The sequence below is a fragment of the Sciurus carolinensis genome, chromosome 15, assembly GCF_902686445.1.
Source record: "Sciurus carolinensis chromosome 15, mSciCar1.2, whole genome shotgun sequence".
Lineage (NCBI taxonomy): Eukaryota > Metazoa > Chordata > Mammalia > Rodentia > Sciuridae > Sciurus > Sciurus carolinensis.
This window is the reverse complement of record NC_062227.1, coordinates 57,278,833-57,297,541: the sequence shown is the minus strand read 5'-3', so window position 1 is coordinate 57,297,541 and position 18,709 is coordinate 57,278,833. Positions and strand designations below refer to the sequence as shown.

The window sequence follows — 18,709 nt, the reverse complement described above, 5'->3', positions numbered from 1 at the left end:
TTTCCTATGACTGATTAAAATCTACTTTTACAGAAAGAATTGTGGAGATCAATGCCTTCCACTCAAGCCTGCCTTTGTGACTGTTTGGGGCTCTGTGATCAGACTGGAAAGCATAATAGTGAGAAAAACATGCCCCAGAGCCAGCCCATCCTGGCTTGAACCTCACCTTCTGCATCTCAGCTATTGTGACTTTGGGCTAGTTAACCTCTCAGCCTCAGTTGATCCCTGAAGTGTGCATATACAGTGCCTTCCTCATAGGATGATGGAAGGATTCAGTGCACTGATGAATCCAAAATGTGTAGCAAACTTGATGACAAATAAGTGCTGTGGTTCTTAGCTATTAATATTATCTAAAAATCTTGTTTTGAATTTCTGTTCTTTAAGTTGAAGGTGGATATGAAGTAAAAGAATATATGTATTCACATGACCTTGAGTGTTGGTCTTCTCTGCCTATCAATTCATGCCACTTCATGCCTATCAATTCATGATAGGCAATTCTGCCTATCAATTATGCAGAATCATAGAGTCCTCATGGAAGTCCAGTTTTGTTTTCAAGACAAGGTGATTTTGTTACTAGCAAATTTCAGTGCTGGCTCACGTGCAGCTCCTGCTCATGGTTCGGTTTTTCCCACTTGGGTTGGTCCCTCTGGCTCACATCCTCTGCCTGTGTATCCTGACAGTCCCACCAGGCTGACCCCTCCTTTCCCCACACCTGGTGGTTCTAAACACAGAACACTTGGAGACAAATATAAAGTAGTGTATATATAGAAAATGCTGAATTAAATGTATTTTATTGTTGACCCAACACAATTAATAGCCTCCTTCAAGAAAGCATTTTCTTCCCTGAATTCCCAATGGCACGTAGCACTGGTTTTCAACACTAGTTGTACCATATTGAATCTTGAGAAAAACATTTGCTTACAAAAAGGATTAAAGACGTTTGTTCCTAAGTATGTAAGCATTTTCCTTATGGCAAAAATTTTATAAGCAAGGTCCTTTTTAAATGGCTGCTATAAGGGTCACCTTCAATGGTGTCTGATCCAAATGTGAAATCAAAACTAACAAAGGGCAAATCAATAAGCAACCCACAACTGAGGACTGAAGCAGTTCTGGCCATGGGTATGCTGCAGGTGTCGAAGGTGACAGGAGGGAGCCCCTTTCCATTGGATGAATCACTGTCATCCTTGACAGTTTAAATGGTGGTTACAGTGGTGTTTTTATGTTTTCAGTGAAGCAAGATGCTTGTTTACTTGAGAAACCAGTCAGATTTTCAGGGGGCCGCCCTTCAGAATTCTTAATGTAGAGAAACCTCTAAGTCTGCATTGACATTTGTGGGGAAGCAGAGATCGTCTCGAGCAGATCGACCACTAGGTAACTTGGCAACGATTTTGTGGCTAGAGCAACATTCTAGGTTGTTTGAGAAGGAAAAGAAGCAGTAAGGAATAGAACCCTATAGGGGTTCTATTATGTTTAGTGACAATATCCCCAAAACAATTAGATAGTGTGTTAGAGCTCAATTTTGAGGAATTCCAAAAAAGGAGAGAGATGTAAGGTCAAGTGTGGTTAGCAGGATGGCAGAGGCAGAGGGTGATGGGCTGACTATTGGAAGATGGTACTTGGACAGGCTGGGGAGTAGGGTCCCCAAGAGTGAGCAGGAGTGTGGAACTGGAGGAGAGGGGCATGTTCTTGACGTTGCAGGGAAGAGGAATCTTCTGGCAACTTCCCAGGGTGACTCTGCCTGTGGTCCCAACCTCCATCCTCAGCCTCTTCGTACTTCCTGCTTCAGCCTTACAGCAGATTCTTTGAGGCTCAACATGCTCCCAAGGGGGCCAGCACCCACATGCTGAGCTTAGGGTCTCCTAAACGCCCATGGTTGAGTTGTTCTTTCCACGGTCCAGTTAAGGTTCGGGTTTGAGAGCTGAATTCACTTCACTGAGCCGACGTGCTGACAGACTGTCGCTCTGCGGTGACTCCTTGCTTCCCTTTTCACAAAGATCTCTGCCCTGTGTTGTGGTTCTGCAGGTCCCCAAAGGAACTGACCAGAACTGGGCCCAGAAGCTCTATGACCGGCACTCCAGCAGCCAGCACTTCCAGAAACCCCGCATGTCCAACACGGCCTTCATTGTCGTCCACTTTGCAGATAAGGTGGCTGTCCTCTTTTCTGGCGTGGGCATTCCCTTCTCCCCAGTTTAGGCGGAGGGTGTTTTTAGGCTAAGAGCCGTCCTTGGTGAATTCAAGTGGCCTGAGGTCTCAGGTAGGTCCCCTTGCACGCTTCCTTCTCCACCCTGCCCCATCTCTGTGGTTGGTATGCCAGACTGCTGAGACACGGCACAAGCTCACAGACTGTGGCAGTTGCCTGTCAGTCGCATCATTGGTGTTATTGAGAGCCCTTCTGGGAAGAGCACAGCATGTAGAGCAGTTAGGAGCCCTCCCTTCCAGAGTGCCAGAGGAAAAGGAGGCTTGAAAATGGCAGGTAGCATGTGGTTTGTTTTCTTACGTGGAATAGGGGTTGCTCTTCCTTAGTAGCTCTCTACTGGTGATGGGTGTAGACACAGAACTTTTCCAAATGGCAACACCATTTGCCATTTGGTAATGGCAAATGGCAGTTTGCTTAATTCTCCAGATTGTAGATCACCTAATGTCTTGTTAAAATGCACATCCTGACTCGGTGAGTCTGGTGCCTGGCTGAGAGGCTGCCTTCACAGAGACCTGGAGAAGCCTCTGTTATCAGAACTCCCTTCTAAGACAATATTTTCTTGCACAAAATGAGTACTGGCTTCACTCTGTGTAAATCCTGATGGCTTATGGGATTTGCATTTTAAACAGGAACTTCTGTGGATTTCCCAGCTACTCACAGCTGCTCTTAGAAAATGCTACGTGGATGAGATGAAAGTACTCAAACTGTGGTGGTAGGGGTGGTCAGACTGAAGCCTGACACCGTTTCTCCTTGCCTTGTGGTCCAGGTGGAGTACCTCTCGGATGGTTTTCTGGAGAAAAACAGGGACACGGTGTATGAAGAGCAGATCAACATCCTGAAGGCCAGCAAGGTAAAGAGCGCTGGGAATGGGGCTGAGGGTAGATCACTTGGATAGCATGCACCAGGCGCTGGGTTGATCCCCATCACTGAAGGGAAGAAAATGGGAAACAGGGCACCAATGTCCATGGCCAGACCTGGAATGGGATAGCTGGTGTCAGCCCCCTGTGGGTTATGGGAAGGCAGCGATGTTGGGCCAGGTGAAGGGGCTCGCTGGTTATTCAGTTAGAAGACATTCGGCTATGGCCTAGTGGAGGGAAGAAAGCAGGGAGTAGGCCTGGGGCAGAGCCAAGAGGAAGACGCTGCTGAGGGAAGCACATGGGGAGGTCAAGGTGAGTGTAATGGCGAAAGTGTTGCCGGTGTCTTAAGTCACCTGGCCTCCATCTCCTACCTGCAGATGTGAGATTATCACACCCCTTCATATCTCTGTATTGGTGTATTCTGTCTGCAGAACCTCTCTATAGGCAAAAGCTTAATGGAATACAAGGTGAGACTTGAGATTTAAATCTACTTCAGACTTCATTGTCTCCAGAATTTTAGGTGTTTGCCTCTTATTACAAGGCAAGAAAAGAGCAGATACTGTGTCCATTCTGTGGGTAGAGGAAATAAGGTACTTGTTTACTTAAACACTGCTCACCACACACATCTGCCCATGAGACGCTGCCCTAAACCCACCTGCTCATTCAAAGACAAGCACAGCAGATTCTGCCTTCCAGTTGCTACATTCCTATGGACCATGATCGGGCAGATAGATACACACAGGTGATTTGAAGGGAGTGGGGACATGGGGAGGGGCTGCCTCCAGGAGAGGCCTGTAAACCTGAATTCTAAAGGCCAGCACAGGTACAGATGCTGCTCCTGGCTTCAGCCTTTCAGAAGAAACCAAGGGAAGGACTTGGCAGGACTTAAGAGGCTTCCTCCCAGACCATGTGGCACCGAACTCACTGCAGGGGCCTGATAACACTGCAGAAATGACAGATTCATTTTTCTTTGATAAGCTTTAGATGAATGTAATAGGATGAGATGATCGAATGGGGAAAATACACGGAGCAGAATGGACCCAAGGATGTAAGCCAAATAAACCCTGTTATGTCACGTGGCCCCTGGGGTGGGGGGAGGGAGGGTTTGCGTCAGCAGCAGCATGTGGAGTGCCCCTGCCGAGCATCACTTCAGGATAGCTCCAACCTTAGGGGACAGCCTCCGAGCCTCCTGGCTTTGGGTTGATGTGAATATTATTTTGGAGTTCAACTCTACAAGTTTCCAAATTTCCAGTCCATAGTAGTTTGTAGTTTTCCATCTTTCCCAAGGGTGTGGGACAGGGTAAGAGAGGAGCCTCGGGCCACAGAGAGAGGAGAAGCAAATGGTGTGAGCCCTGGAGAATCTTCCCATCTCATGTGGCCTAGAATGCCAAGAGACCTGTGACTTCCTGTAAGTCTGACAGTGGCCCTAAGTCCTGGGACCCCTACTGTCCTGGTGTGAGTTTCTCCTTTCAAGGAGGAGCAGGAATGAGGGGTGGGGGAAAGAGCTTTGATGCTTGGTTTGTTTCTAATACCACCACTGTTACTGGTTTTGAGTGGTTCTCAGCAATTCCAGAACCTAAAAATAAGCAGTGCTGGTAACTCTCCCCAGCAAGCTCACCTTTTATTAGTAACTGAGCTCTATCCCTTTTATTTGACTGCCTGATGACTATTTGTGATATTTTGTGGTAACCAAGTGTAGTCAGCCTCATGGATCTTAGTCTAGTGAAAAGACACAGTTACCACCTACAGAAGTCTAAAAGATACTGTCGTGATATGATCACCTCGGAAGGCCAAAAAGGAAGTGCTGTGGGAAAGGGGTCTGCTGGACCCCCACCTCAGGTTTAGTAGTTGGCCACTAGGACTCAGAGAACCTGGCATGCGATTGTACTTGATGGAATGTGAGCCGTGACAGTAAAAGGACAACTGCATGGAGTGAGACCAGGCCCAGAGTCCCAAGAGTCGTCTGGTTGGAGTCACGCAAGACGTGCCGAATTCCCCAGAGAAGCAAGTGTGCCAACACTTGTGAAACCTTACCAGGAATGTTGCTCAAGTCTAGGTGTCCGGGATTTTCATTTGAGATCAATCATGTGGGCACCCAAAATTCTAGATCGCCAGGAGGAAAACAAGTATTCAGCATAAACCAAAATGTTAGTGCAACCAGTACAGGTGAAGTGAGCCAGTGTTACCAGGAATGTGAAGTCCAAGTTCCCAAATACCTGCAGGCTTGACCTTATAGAGGGCTTTGTAAGGAGAGCACGGACTGCAATATTGGCTCTTTGCTGTACAGAGGCATCATTTTAGATTGGGGACACTGGATGTTGATTAGAAATGAAATACTCATAAAAATTCAAACAGTATGTGAATAGATAGAAGCTCCCCTTCCCACTCCTTGACACATCTGATGAATTCCTATTCTGCATGTGTGAGCATGTTGGTATATCTTTAAGACAAATAATAACTATAAATTTTCTTATTTTTTCACTTACTGTTATATCTTGGCCATCTTTCCACGTGAGTGCACATCTACTTTTCCTGTTTGTAAACAATTACTGGTCATCTGCTATTTCAAAAACTATGGTAGCGAATGCCCTTTATGTGTATCTTTGCTTACTTGCACAATTATGTCTATTGGATAAAACTTTAGAAGTGGAACTCACAGTTCAAAGAGCGTACACACCAAAAGTCTATAGATATGGCTTTGCTGTGGAGGGCACAGTAGGTCTGTGAATTCTTCTTGGAGTTACCCTCTTCCCAACCCACTTGCCACAGCTCTAACTTTCCCCTCACCAGCTTATACTGCTAAAGATCCAGTGCCCTTTTGCCTCCCTGCAGCCCCCTGAGATCCAGTGATGGTGACCCACAGCATTCAGTCAGCCAGGCAGGGCTCTGGGCTGCCAGAACCCTTCCAACCCATGTCTGATGTCCCCAAGGACAGAAGGCAAAGTCTAACACTAGGTCACCATAAACCAGCCCACAGGTGGGCTGCAAACCAGAGAGGGATTCTACATGTGCTTTCAGTTGTTTGGACAGATGGGCAAGTCTGGCAGCCTCTGTCATTTTAGTCTTTTTACAAATCCTGGTTTACTGAGACTCTGCATTTTCTTTGAAGTTTCACACTAATGTTCACAGCAGTCCTCCAAGACACATTTCTAATTGCACGTTAGAGAAGAATAAAGACCTAGAAAGATGCCCTATGTCACTGATTTCAAATGTAACACCCAGCCAGGCACAGTGGTGCACTCCTACAATTTCAGCGGCTCAGGAGGCTGAGGCAGGAGGATGGCAAGTTCAAAGCCAGCCTCAGCAAAAGCGAGATGCTAAGCAACTCCTTGAGACCCTGTCTCTAAATAAAATACAAACTAAGTTTGGGAATGTGGCTCAGTGATAGAGTACCCCCGAGTTCAACCCCTTATGCCCCTCCCCCACAAGAAAAAGAACATTCAGGTTATTTCTGGTTTTGTGTTTATTGGTTTTCTTCTCCGTAAGCACAGCTAAGTCTCAAGTCCTGTGCACATTCATAGTTGTACTTAAAGTGCTTTTTTTTTTTTTTAATTTTATAGGAGGCTCCTGGCCTTTTCCCTTTGTGTTGCATCCCTGGTAGGAAATCACCAACTTGTCGTGAATAATTAAGCAGTGTGAGATAGAAGACTCCCACCTGCTTGGGAGCCCCAGGGATGTTTCAGGAACTTCCACCAAGAGCAGAGAAATAAACTGGTGTTAATGAGAGTGTAATTAGGAAAGCCACTTACACTGCCGAAGAGGTTATAATGTAGCTAATAGCTTTCTCAGCTATCAGAGCTATAAATAGTCTTAAGTAAAGAAATGTCTCTTTAAAACTTGATTTCAAGTTATTAACAGATGCATTTGTTTTAAATACTATAAAGGATGGCAGTGTCTCCCCCCATTTTTGCTTATTATAAAAAGGAATATTTCATTAACCTGTGTGGGAGGGGGAGAGAAAGCCTCAAAAGGGAAGTACTTTTTCTTTGAAGACAATGTGCAGTGGGTCAGGTGTTTGTGCCAGTGTGAGCTGAGCAGGCAGTTCTGACATCACTTCTCTGCTCCATGCTTGGAGGGGTCTCAAGACCTGTATAGTCTAGAGACATTCTTGGCGCAAAGTGACCTACCCTGAGCCATGACAATCCCTGAGGTCCAGGAACCAGGTGGAGTAGCTCAGGCCAGCCCCAAGTGTCCCTTCCCCACCTCCTTTCTGCCCCATATGGCTTGACCTCAGTGCTCAAGGGGAGGCATGTGCACGTCTGTTGCTTTCCACACTAACATGTTCTTGGAGGTTATGTCCGTACCACTTGGAGCAATGTTTGCCTTTTTAACTGTGTTTTTGTTTTTAATTTAAAAAATCATATCGGCTTGAGATAGTCAACTTATCAAATGCTTATTCTTAAAGGTACTTGGAGTGCTGCTTGTATATGTGCTTCTATTTGAAAAGCTAGCAATAGGCAGAATGATGAGGCCACTATGTAAGAGAACTTCCAGGTGATGAAACAGTGTTGCCATCCTCTTTCCCTGGAGGGAGAGCACATGTTATTTCTTCCAAAAAGTGAAGTGCCCAGTCTTTCCCTCAAAGCCACTTTAGGAACTGAGGATGTGGTTCAGCATTAGAATGTTTGCCTAGCATGCATTAGGCCCTGGGTTCCATTCCTAGAACAGATAAACCAAAATCCAGGTTAAAACCCATTTAAACATAGTGTTCCTTATCTAAATGTTAATGCTCCAGGAAGGATTGCATTTAACCATGTAAAAGAATGGACTGAAAACCTATTTTTTTTTAAGTCTACAGCCATAGTTTTTAAATATAAGATTCTAGGGAAGATACTACCATCAAACCTTTTTTCTAGTCTTATTTTAGCTTCATGTGTTTGTTACAAAGGAAATCTCATAAACGCAAGTGAATTGGTGTGATTTCCAAGGTAATAGTTACACATAGCACCGTAATTGATGCTTTCTTAAACTGTCAAATGGTCTTTAGTAAGTGCTTTGTGCTTCTCTTAACCCTTCTCAGATTTGCTCAGGTTTTTAAAATCTCTGTATAGATTTCAGTGTTAGAGAATTCCAAAGCCAGTACCTGTGGACGTGTTTCACATACGTGACAAACACAACTAGAGAAGTGGTTGTCTATCGTTGTGACTGTTTTCCAGTTAGAGGGGAATGGCTTCAGAAAGGCCAGGTGCACCCATTACTCGATGAATTGAAGGACTTCAGCTCCTGGTCAGCTGGCTTCCACACAGGTTTTTTAGTAACCCTTGACAGCCTAACTGGAGTCAGTTGGAGAAATTTTCTCCTCATCCAGCAGTGTGGGTTTTTGTTTTGTGTTTCATACGAATCTTTTGTCAAGCAGCTACTTTGAATGTTGAGCTCAGGTTTGTTTATAGTTGGGACACGCCTGGAGGAAGAAATCCCTCTGCCCCAGCCCTCTTTGTGGATGGGTGAGTGGGGTAGGTAATCAGGCTTTTGTCCTGAGTCTCTGGCTATCACCTGCAGCCCAGGATTGTGCAAGGTACCTAGTCTTTCAGTCCCCTGGTCAACCTAGACGCCCCCTTTGGTCACTGAGTCTACATAACAAATCCTGAATAGAATACGTAGCCTACACCTCCTCTCTAGAGTTAATGTTTCCAGACTTGCTTTCTTCTTCCAAATGCAGTTTCAATAGCAGAACCAACAATTTAAAAAATATTTAAAATAGAACTCAAAATTTCCAGACTCAGATTGGTCGTGTTGATACCCAGTTATAGCACAGCACCAGCTTAGGTTACAATCTGCCTTAGACAGCTGTCAAATTCCGTTCTTCAGTTATACATCCCTTGTTTAATGTGTAAATTAAAAAAGCAAAGATGTTTCTCGGAAGCAAAAGAATCTGAAATTTTAAGATACTTTTATTGGCAAGTCTGATTTCAAAGTTCCTCATGCAGTTTTGGTACATGTTCCTGACCTTAAGACTTCAGAGTTTTTTGGTACAATAAGCTACTGGTAATGACTTGTGTAAGTTAGACTCTTTACACATTTTAATTATGCAGATTGATAATTTCAACTCCTGCTACAAACATCTTGGAAATCATTTCAGAGTGTGGATTAGATAAATTAGCCAGTGTTTGCTGTTTGCATGACAAAGTGAACCACAGGATGTCTTTAAAGTGTGATGTGAACATGCCACTAGCCCCCAGTCATTTCCCTGTGGAAGTTGTGCTCCCCCACTCCACCCTTCCTCACATGTGCTTGGGTTCTCTGGTACCAGTCCTGGGAGACCCCTGGCTGATGTCTTGTCCTCCTCTCCAGTCCCTTCTGTTCTCATATTCTGAGTTAACCCATGCTGTGGTGGCTTTCTGCCATAGATGGTAAAGACAAGTTGTAAAGCGGGGGCTTCTGGTTAAGGTTTGCATTCAGAGCAAACTCTGGCTGCTGGGAGAATGTCTGGAGGTGGGTGTGACTCCTGGCCCCCGGGGAAAGCTCAGTGGTGCTAAGCTAGGGCAGGCGGCTCTGACCCGTGCAGGGAGGACTGCTGACACTCAGGGCCTGGTACTTAGTTGAGACGGGAGGGGGTGGGGGTTAACAGCAGATCCCCAACTTAAATTCCAGAAGGCAGCCTGTGAGGGTAGTTTGTGCCATGTTGAATTTGAGTTTCCACTGGAACACACAGAAGAAGGAACTGAGCAGAGTTGGAAAGATAGATCATGATAATGGTAAGATCCAGATTGGGACCTGGTATGGTGGCCCAGCTGTAGTCCCAGTGGTTCAGGACACTGAGGCAGGAGACTTGCAAGTTCAGAGCCGGCCTCAGTTACTTAGGCCTTGAGCAATTTAGGAAGAGACTATCTCAGAAATAAATGTTCCCCGGTGGCAAGCACCCCTGGATTCAATCCCTTGTAACAAAAAAGCAAACCAGACTGGAGGGGCAGGATTTAGAGTGTAATGGAAGCCACTGGCTTGAAGGCGCTGGTCCAGGGAATGTGTGTTTGAGAGAAATGAGTGGTAGGGATGCTGATCTGGTAAACAGCGGTGCAGTGGAGGGAAGTGCAGGAAGTTGGGTCAGTGGAAGTTGCTGGAAATGGAGGAAGTGGGGCTGGGCTGCTCAGAAAGGAGGTGTGGGCCATTGGGTCTTCAGAGAGGACTGGTCACCTGAGGAATGAGAGTCCAGCACTTTACCTGCTGGACTTGGCAAGCAAGATCCATTTCAGATGTGAAGAGGAGACAGAGAACATCTGCTGAGGCAGGTCTGAGGAGGGGTGACGTGGAGGCAGTGTCTCTGTGGACGCCTCATCCGGGGTGATCAGTGGCACAGCCAAAGGGAGATGAACAGGGAGGGGTCACAGCAGGAAAGAGACTTGGAACAAAACTGTGTTTAGAGGAAGAGACAATAGCAGGGAGAAAATAAAGTGTGAGGAAACTGAAAGTCCAGGTCGGAAATGATCTAGAATGATCAGGCTCAGTTTCCTCATTTTTACACAGGCCGTTCGAAGAGGTGAAGTTAGGCAAAGGGGCTTACCACAGTTACACAGCTAATTACACTGGTCTCCTGACGCTAGGCCAGTGCCCCTTCTGTGTTGCACTACTGAGATGCCCACTGGTTCGTGCCCTGCCTGACTCTCTAGACTTCCCTGGGCACTGGGGGCAGCGCTTACTGGGCAGCAGACTTCTGCCTCTTTGCTATGCTGCACCAGTGATCTTTCTCACAAGATCCTGGCCGCTTCTGCTCACGTTGGTGTGTTGTTACTTGGGCCCTAGAGCTGGGCCATCTGGGTTTAAATTCTGGCTTTTCCTCTCATTTTTTAATCTTAGGCCCTAAGACTGTTTTCTTATCTGTAAAATGTATGCAGTGGCACACCACATGGTTGGAAGATGGAAGGAGTTCATACAGACCTGGCACATTTTGAACACCACATACATACTAGCACCTGTTACTAAGAAACGAGTAAATATAATGGCTCTATATTACTCCTAAGATTAAAAATGGAAATCTTATGTACATGTATGATTACACAAATGGTGGGACTCCACGTGGTGTACAACCAGAGAAACAATAGTTGTACCCCATTTGTGTACAATGAATCAAAATTTTTTAAAAAATGAAAATCTTTACCCAGGGTCTGTGAGCTGGTCCCTCCTCCTTCACTCTCACTGTGTGCCTTATCGCTGTGCTAGCTTCATGTTAGTCCCCTAAATGTGCTGTACCCCATGCATGCAGACTTTCCTACCCCTCACATATCCCACTAGCTCAAACATCCCTTCCTAAGACAATCCTGATTTCCTCCACACCACTGTGATTGGTTTATCTTTGTTAGGTGTTCGTTTTCTTTAGGACATCTTGTCATTTTGTGGAGATGATTAATGTCTTGGAGGAATCATCAGGTTCAGTTCCTTCATTCTTACACATGAGCGGATCAAAACCAACTCAGGTGAACGGGTTTGTCACGGGTCACAGCTGTGTAAGCCATACCCTCCACGGTGTGTCAGAGGCTATTTTATTCATTTTGGGGAGTTGCCAGCCCTCACAACTTTTGTTGTGTTGATGTAAGTATTGATGAAGAGGTGGCAGAACTGAATAGTCGATCTGACTTCTTGATGCAGTGACCTAATACTCACTTTCTTTTCTGTAATAGCATGTAGAGTTGAGTACTTAAAGTTCCATTATTATGATGTTGGCATATGAATTTTAGTCAGATATTTAAAAAATCATTGGTATGACTTGTATGATTTTCTGACAGCCTACCAGTTTCCTTTGTCTTATTATTCAGGCTTTCTTTTTCCCCCCTTCTGGTGCTGGGGATCAAATGCATACGAGACCTAATGTATACTAGGCAAGCGTTCTGCTGAGCCACATCCCCAGTTCCTTCCCTTCCCCTCCCCTCTAAACACAGAATATTTATGACTTTGAAACACATGCATGAAGAATAGAGCAGGGAGACGATGCATTGCAAAGATGCTGTCAATAGGAACAGAATTATCACCTTTTAGCAGGTAAAACTTGCAGATATCTATAATGTCATTGGAGTGGCCAAGGCACCTACCTGACAATATCTTCAGTATCCCTGTCAGGGCCTGGAGTCTATTGCCTTCCATAGAAACCTTTTGGTTCTGCACGTTGTGAATAGGATTTTTCTTTCCAGCCCTGTGCAGGGACTTGGGGTGCACTTTGCTCAGTAAGACAGTCGCATTTTCTACTTTCAATCATGTTATCACCAACCTATTGCAACCACAGAATAACCAGCAGTGTGAATGGACTGGAACTGTTCACCAGAGGTGGCTCTTGGCCTTAGGGTCATTGGTTGGTGCCTCTCTGTATGCATGGATTAATTGTGGTGCTGGGGATTGAACCCATATCCTTGTGCATGCTTACCACTGAGTCATATCCCAGCCCTAATTGGTTGATGCTTTTTTAAATGAACTTAAAACTCGGGACAGGGGAACTACAGAACCACAACCTTGATTTTTTGCAAACCTTTGTGCTTTACCCAAAAAAAAAAAAAAAAAAAGACGGAAGTCTGCTTGTGGTGGTGTTACTATGAGAAACGAACAGTGCAAAGGAAAAGCCAACACACACAGATTCCAGCCCATTTGCCCACGCAGGTGCACGATACACACATCTGATGGCTTCATGACCCACCTGCTGAAGTATTAGGCTGTGTAAAACAGAATACTGACTTGTGTGTAATTATTCTTGATTCTAAAAATTGAACTCCTGAAAAGTAAACTTGTAATACATAAAAGCAAGGTAGGAAGAACTAGTTTTCTTGTACCTTTCATTTTAAATTACTCGATGTAGGTAACAACCCTTTTACCAGAACCAGTACTGGGTGCTCTTTCTGAGCATTAACCTCATAATCTTGTACATGTGGGTGGTACATGATGCTAACCCTCTGATTGCTGAGCATTTCTGCACAGGACTGAACTTACTGCTTAGTAAAAATTAACTGACCTATGGGACACATACAAGTTACTTTATTATGCAAAGAATGCCAGTGGGCATCATGCTGATGGGTGCTTGAGGAACCAGTGTCTATGTGTGCACCTCCCAGCTTCTCAGTAGATGTGTCTCAAGTCATTGCCACTGGTCCTGTGCCTGGCCTAAGTTCGAACTGCAGGAAACCCTAAAGGGATGGAATGGTCATCACCTGTTTTATACCCCAGGTCATAGGGTCTTGTTGTCCAAGTGTAACTACCTAATGAGGTTACAGAGCCTCCCTGTAGGTGAGCAAAGTCACCTCTTCTCACATCCAGGTTTTGAGAATATCTGTAGCATCACCACCATTTGCTGTTGGACGCTGGACGCTGTAACATGCTCATGTTGAGGTATCAAAGGCCCATGTGACATGACTGTACTGTCAGGTATGTCTGACTATGGTTGGGTGAGGGATGAGCCAGGACCTACCATAAATTGTAATGTGAAAACCCTTACAGGTCACCTAATTCCGGTAGTCTTCTAGGACTCCGAATACACATGAAATTCAGATGTGAAGTATTGCAGTGTGTGCCACCATTCTGTGAGTTTTTGAGCTATACTTAGATAATGGTTTGGCTTCCCAAATAATTGTCATGATGCCTTATTTACAAATGTCCTGTAGGTGTCTTGGGATTACTCAGTTGAACTGGGAGTGAGTTGTTAAAGGTGTAGAAAATTAAGGCAGAACATGATGAGAGCGTAAGCCACCATCTCTACTGGTTAGGACCTGAAACCTACATGAAGATGGTGTTGCACCCTGGGTACCAGTTTCCTTTAGCCTGAGTCTCCTACTGTGAATTTTAGGGGATCTTATCAACTGGAGGATTATTTCATGGAGTGCCCTCTTATGTATTTGATTATAATACAAGTACTTCAAAGACCCAGAGTGGGTCTTAGACTTTTATATTTCTGTTCCCTTGATATTGCTGGCATAAATGATAATGCAGGTACAAGGGTACCTGTGTGTATCGAAGCAAGTTCTGATGTAGGTCCCTAGGCAGCAGGGTTCCAGCCTGGGCTCGGCTATTGACTAGCAGCATTTGGGGAGCCAATGCTGGTCACTGTGGTTTTTGCTGGAGGGTGCAGAGGTCACAGCAGGGTTCTGGCAGGTTTCTTCTCCCCAAATTCCTATTTCCTCACTTGGCACATGCAGGTGAAAGTTGATTTTTATGGTTGTTTCAGATCTGAAATTCTATGCTGCTGTTTCCTTTTCAGATAAAAAAATTTATCTTCAAGCATCTGTATTTTATAGTTTAGACAGATTTTTCATATATATAATCTAATAAAAATGAAACTAGACAACATTTGAGTGCTTATATGGGGACCATTCCTATGTTTACATGGATTGCCTCATTCAGCACTCTCTGCCCTAGTCCCACTCAGAGGGAAAGGAGAGGAGGTCATGGGCTCTGCAAGCTCAGGGCTTGGGATCCAGCAGTGACCTCAGGTGGCCCTGGGTAGTACACACTGAGCCTGTGGGGGTACAGACAGGGATGGAGTGCTCTTGGAAAAGGTCACGGGATACAGAGTTGACCCTGGAGAGATAGGCCTCAGGATAAGCAGAGAGGAGGAAGGGGTGGGGTGTTTCAGGTGAGAACACTGTGAGCAAACATGGACAGGCAGGAATAAGGAGCTCAGGGTTTTATGGGCCAGCAAGGAGACCAGCTTGATGTCTTCACAAAGTACCTTCTGAGCAGGGATGAATGGGATCAGATTGTGGAGCCTTTGGATGCTAGATAAAGGGCATAAGACACGGTAGGAAATAGGGAGCCATGCGTTTAAGTGGGGTTGAAAGAGGGTTCAGAGTGGGTTAGAAGGAGCTGACTCTGAGGCTCTAGGCTTTATCCTCTTTGGTTGAGGTCAGAAGTGGCAAGGTTGGCAAAGGAAATCATCTTGGTGCCCTTCCCTCTGCATTGGTAGGCGTACGTTGGAGGCTTCGCAGTACGTTGTTCTAGCTCAGCATCTTCCCCAGGGGCTGATGGCAAAACTGTTTCATCAGCCTGTGTCCTGGTGGCCATGGCTCTGCCTCCAGCTCCTTGTCCAAGGCCTCCATCTGCATCTTGCTCTACAGAGGCATTAACATGGAACGAGGTCACATAACTGAGCCTTCATAACCTCATAGAACAGCCATAGTCTTGATCCCCTTTAACTGATGATGATTAAAAAAAAAAAAAAAAAACAAACTCGGGGAAGCAAAAAAACAAGATCAGGTAAGAAGTGTGGAAAAATGGCTTTTAAATGTAGTCCTGAAGAGTATAGCTGCACCTCCTACACCAGCAGGAGATGAAGTTCTGCCTGTGCTTGTAGGTGAAGGTTTTTACCAAACTTTCAAGAATTTGAGATGCTCAGAAACCACAAAACTCGCCTTTTAAAGTATACGATTCAGTGGTTTTTATGTTTCTGAACATAGGCAACCTCAACGTAGGCACTTTAAATACAAGATCGTTTTTGTTACTCCAAAGTGAAACCCTATACCCATCAGCACTCACCCTTTTCCCATTCCCTGGATGTTCCCCCTAAATGGAATCATACTGTCCTTTTGTGTCTGGTTTTAACTTGGCATAATGTTCTCAAACCTCGCCTGCCTTGTAGCTTGTGAGAGGTCGGTCCTTTGTATTGTTGAACCATATTCCGCTGTATGATACTACATTTTCTCCACGTATCTGGCGGTGGCCCTTCAAGGCATTTCCAGTTGGTAGATCATATGCTTAATGCTGCTGTGAACATTGGTGTAGAAGGTTTTATGTGGACATGTTTTCATTTCACACAACCGTATATTAGCTATTTCAGTATATTATACTGAAGTAACATAAAGTACAAGAGATCTAGGTTTGTTTTTCTTGTGATTTTTCTAGTTCCCACTAGTGGCTGACTTGTTTCATGATGACAAGGACCCCATTCATGCCACCGCCGCATCGGGGAAGGGATCATCATCGAAGATCAACATTCGCTCTGCCAGACCCCCCATGAAGGCCTCCAACAAGGAACACAAGAAATCCGTGGGCCACCAGGTCAGCCCCAGGCCTGTGACCAGAAGTTGAGCTCCATGGCTCCTGTGCCAGGGCTGGCCTCTCTGTAGATGAAGGGCAGCTACAAGCTCAGGGAGGCCACAGTGGTCTCAGCATTAGCAGCCCTGGTCACCCAGCTTGAACTGTGTCCTTTGAAGAGGAAACTCCAGAACCTGTACTAGAGAGGACTAGCAGAAGAGCCAGGGATGGGGACTATGACGGCCCCAATCAATGCAGAGGCCAGAGGTCAGGCCACACTGAATGGCTGCAGGTAGCTTGTGGAGAAGTGAGAAAGTCTGACTCTGCATGATGGAGAGGAGGGTTAAATAAGGCCGGGGATCAGAGGCAAGAACAGCTGCTCCTGCTCCAGTGTCTCTTTGGGTATCATGACTGCTGTGTCTCCAGAGAAAAGGCCCTGGCAACTGCCATTGGCTTTTGTTCCTGTGGGTTGTCAATTCCAAACATCTTGTGCAAACACAGTGATTTCCAGACTGCTCTGCAGCCTGAGTCTGCAGTGTCCTGGGTTCAAGAAAAGCAAGCCTCCAGTACCCATCGCTGAGACTCATTTCCCTTAATGTTCACCTGCCTTCCATCTCACTTGATCCCTGACACTGGGGGTTGGGTGCGCTAGAGGGTGTTCTCTTCCAATTTCATTTGTGGGACCTATTATGGGAAGGACTCCATTTTGGTCACTGCAGGATAGGAGTGTCACTGTAATCCCCCAGGTCTCCAAATTTCCTCCCCATTCTCTGGGGTTAATGATAGTAACAATGACCACCACCACCTATATGAGTTCTTCTTTATCATTCATCCAACAAAATGTTGAAAATACACAACTAAGCACTGGCTCTTGCCTCTGCAGTTCCGCACCTCCTTGCATCTGCTCATGGAGACCCTGAATGCTACCACCCCGCATTATGTTCGCTGCATCAAGCCCAACGACGAGAAGCTCCCCTTCCAGTAAGTGCCTGCTAGGCTTGGCCAGCCTCCCTCACCGCACCTTGGAGGCTCAGGTGAACAGGGTGGGCTCAGCCTGGCAGGGCTCCATGGCCTTCAGCACGGTGAATCGTCAGACAAGACACTTCCTGGGTGGGTTCTGTGCGGAACACAGGCTGGGAGACGTTGACAGGGTTCCACCTGTGTGCACTCCTGAATTCGGGAGGGTGAGCTGATGCAGTTCCTCATCCCCAGGAGCGTGCCTTGGTGCTGAGGGATGCACACAACTGAGTCAAGTCAAGACCCTTGTAGCAGTTTATCAGCAAACATGGAAGCCTTCTCTTCCCTGGCAAGTTAAATTTCGGAGGGGAGAAGGAGGGCAGGAAAGGCTTTTCTGGCATTGGGGAAACCAGCCATCGGATGGCAGGTGGAGTGATGGACATGCAGGTGGTCCTGCTTCTCACCTCCCTCCGCTGCTACGCTTCCAAGTTACCCACCCTTGCTGGCATTCCCCTCACTCCACGGCCTTTGCCTCCACCTCGAGACTGTCTTGTAGTGTGGTCCACACTCTCATGACTGACCTCACCCAGGTTCATGGAACAGTGGTTCTTTGTCCATCTTTTGTTGCTGCCAAAGGCCTTGTTAATACTTCTGCATTGCTTACTAGAGCTTCATGGTCCAGCTCACTTTCGGCATGTCTGGGACCAGGCTCTTCATCCTTTGCTTCCTGTGGTCTCTTCTAGTAAATGGCATATCTGCCTTACTCACCCACCACACCCAATCTCCCACACTAGAAGCTGTGACCCTTTGTTTAGGTGCTGTCCGGTAAAACCTTCCATGAGGATGGACATGTTCTGCAATCCACAACTCGTGTGGCAGCCACTAGTCATATGTAGCTATAGGTGCTTGAAACATGGCCAGTGTGGTTGAAGAACTGAATTCATTTTGATTTTAATTCATTTTGCATACCCACTAGTGGCTACCATGTTGGACAGTGTAACCCTTGATTCTTTCTCCTTTACCCACAGTGTCTGGTCATTGTCAAGATCCCCTGGGGTATACAAGAAAACATAACACATTTGTCTCTTCTTCCCTTTACCTTGTTCGAGATCCTCTTCATTTAAAAAATTTTTTTCACATGTATCAATTGTACATATTAATGGGTTTGGCGTGATATTTCAATATATGTATACAGCACATGCTGATCAAATCCATTCACCCTTTATCCACCCCATCCCCTGCTTCCTGGCCAGAAAGACAAGTATCTCATGTTTTCTCTCATGTGGAAGCTGAGAAGTGAACCTTAGTTTAGGACTGTGAGCCTCAGAGCCCCGTGCCTCTAGCCTGGAGTGCTGCCCCAGGCTCTTGAAATGGCCTCTCCTCTCCTCAGCATCTCTTCTTCCCATACTCTGGGCCCCATATGTGCCACTCCTTCTGGCCAGGGAAGGTATACTTTTAAACTTTTTAAATACATATTGTTGTCTGTTCCATGATTTCATTTTTGTTCCTAATTTCTTTTGGTAACTCACAGACCAAATATACAGACTGCCTTCTCTTCCCAGCACTTAAAGCTGGACTTTCACTCTATGGATTTAGTAGTGGAAGAGAATCAGAGTCCATATCAGTTAACCTTTTTTTGAAGTGTCTGCTCAGTCTTCTCTCTGGCTCCAAAGTTCTGAGATGTGCTTAGGAATCCCCCTGCACGGCTGTCTCCAGAAGAGGTTGATGGAAGAACCATGTGTGTGGAAAACTCGCATAA

At 45.8% G+C, this 18,709-nt stretch overlaps 1 protein-coding gene across 4 annotated transcripts in view; it reads left to right on the top strand.

Moving 5' to 3' along the window:
* Positions 1-18,709, top strand: part of Myo5b (myosin VB) — a 323,115-nt gene that overhangs the window by 213,294 nt on the left and 91,112 nt on the right. For all 4 annotated transcript variants that reach the window (XM_047526328.1, XM_047526329.1, XM_047526330.1 and 1 more), the window contains exons 13-16: positions 2,023-2,145; positions 2,964-3,047; positions 15,862-16,017; positions 16,877-16,974. In XM_047526328.1, the coding sequence (XP_047382284.1) occupies positions 2,023-2,145; positions 2,964-3,047; positions 15,862-16,017; positions 16,877-16,974 (461 nt within the window). The remainder of the gene's footprint in view (positions 1-2,022; positions 2,146-2,963; positions 3,048-15,861; positions 16,018-16,876; positions 16,975-18,709) is intronic.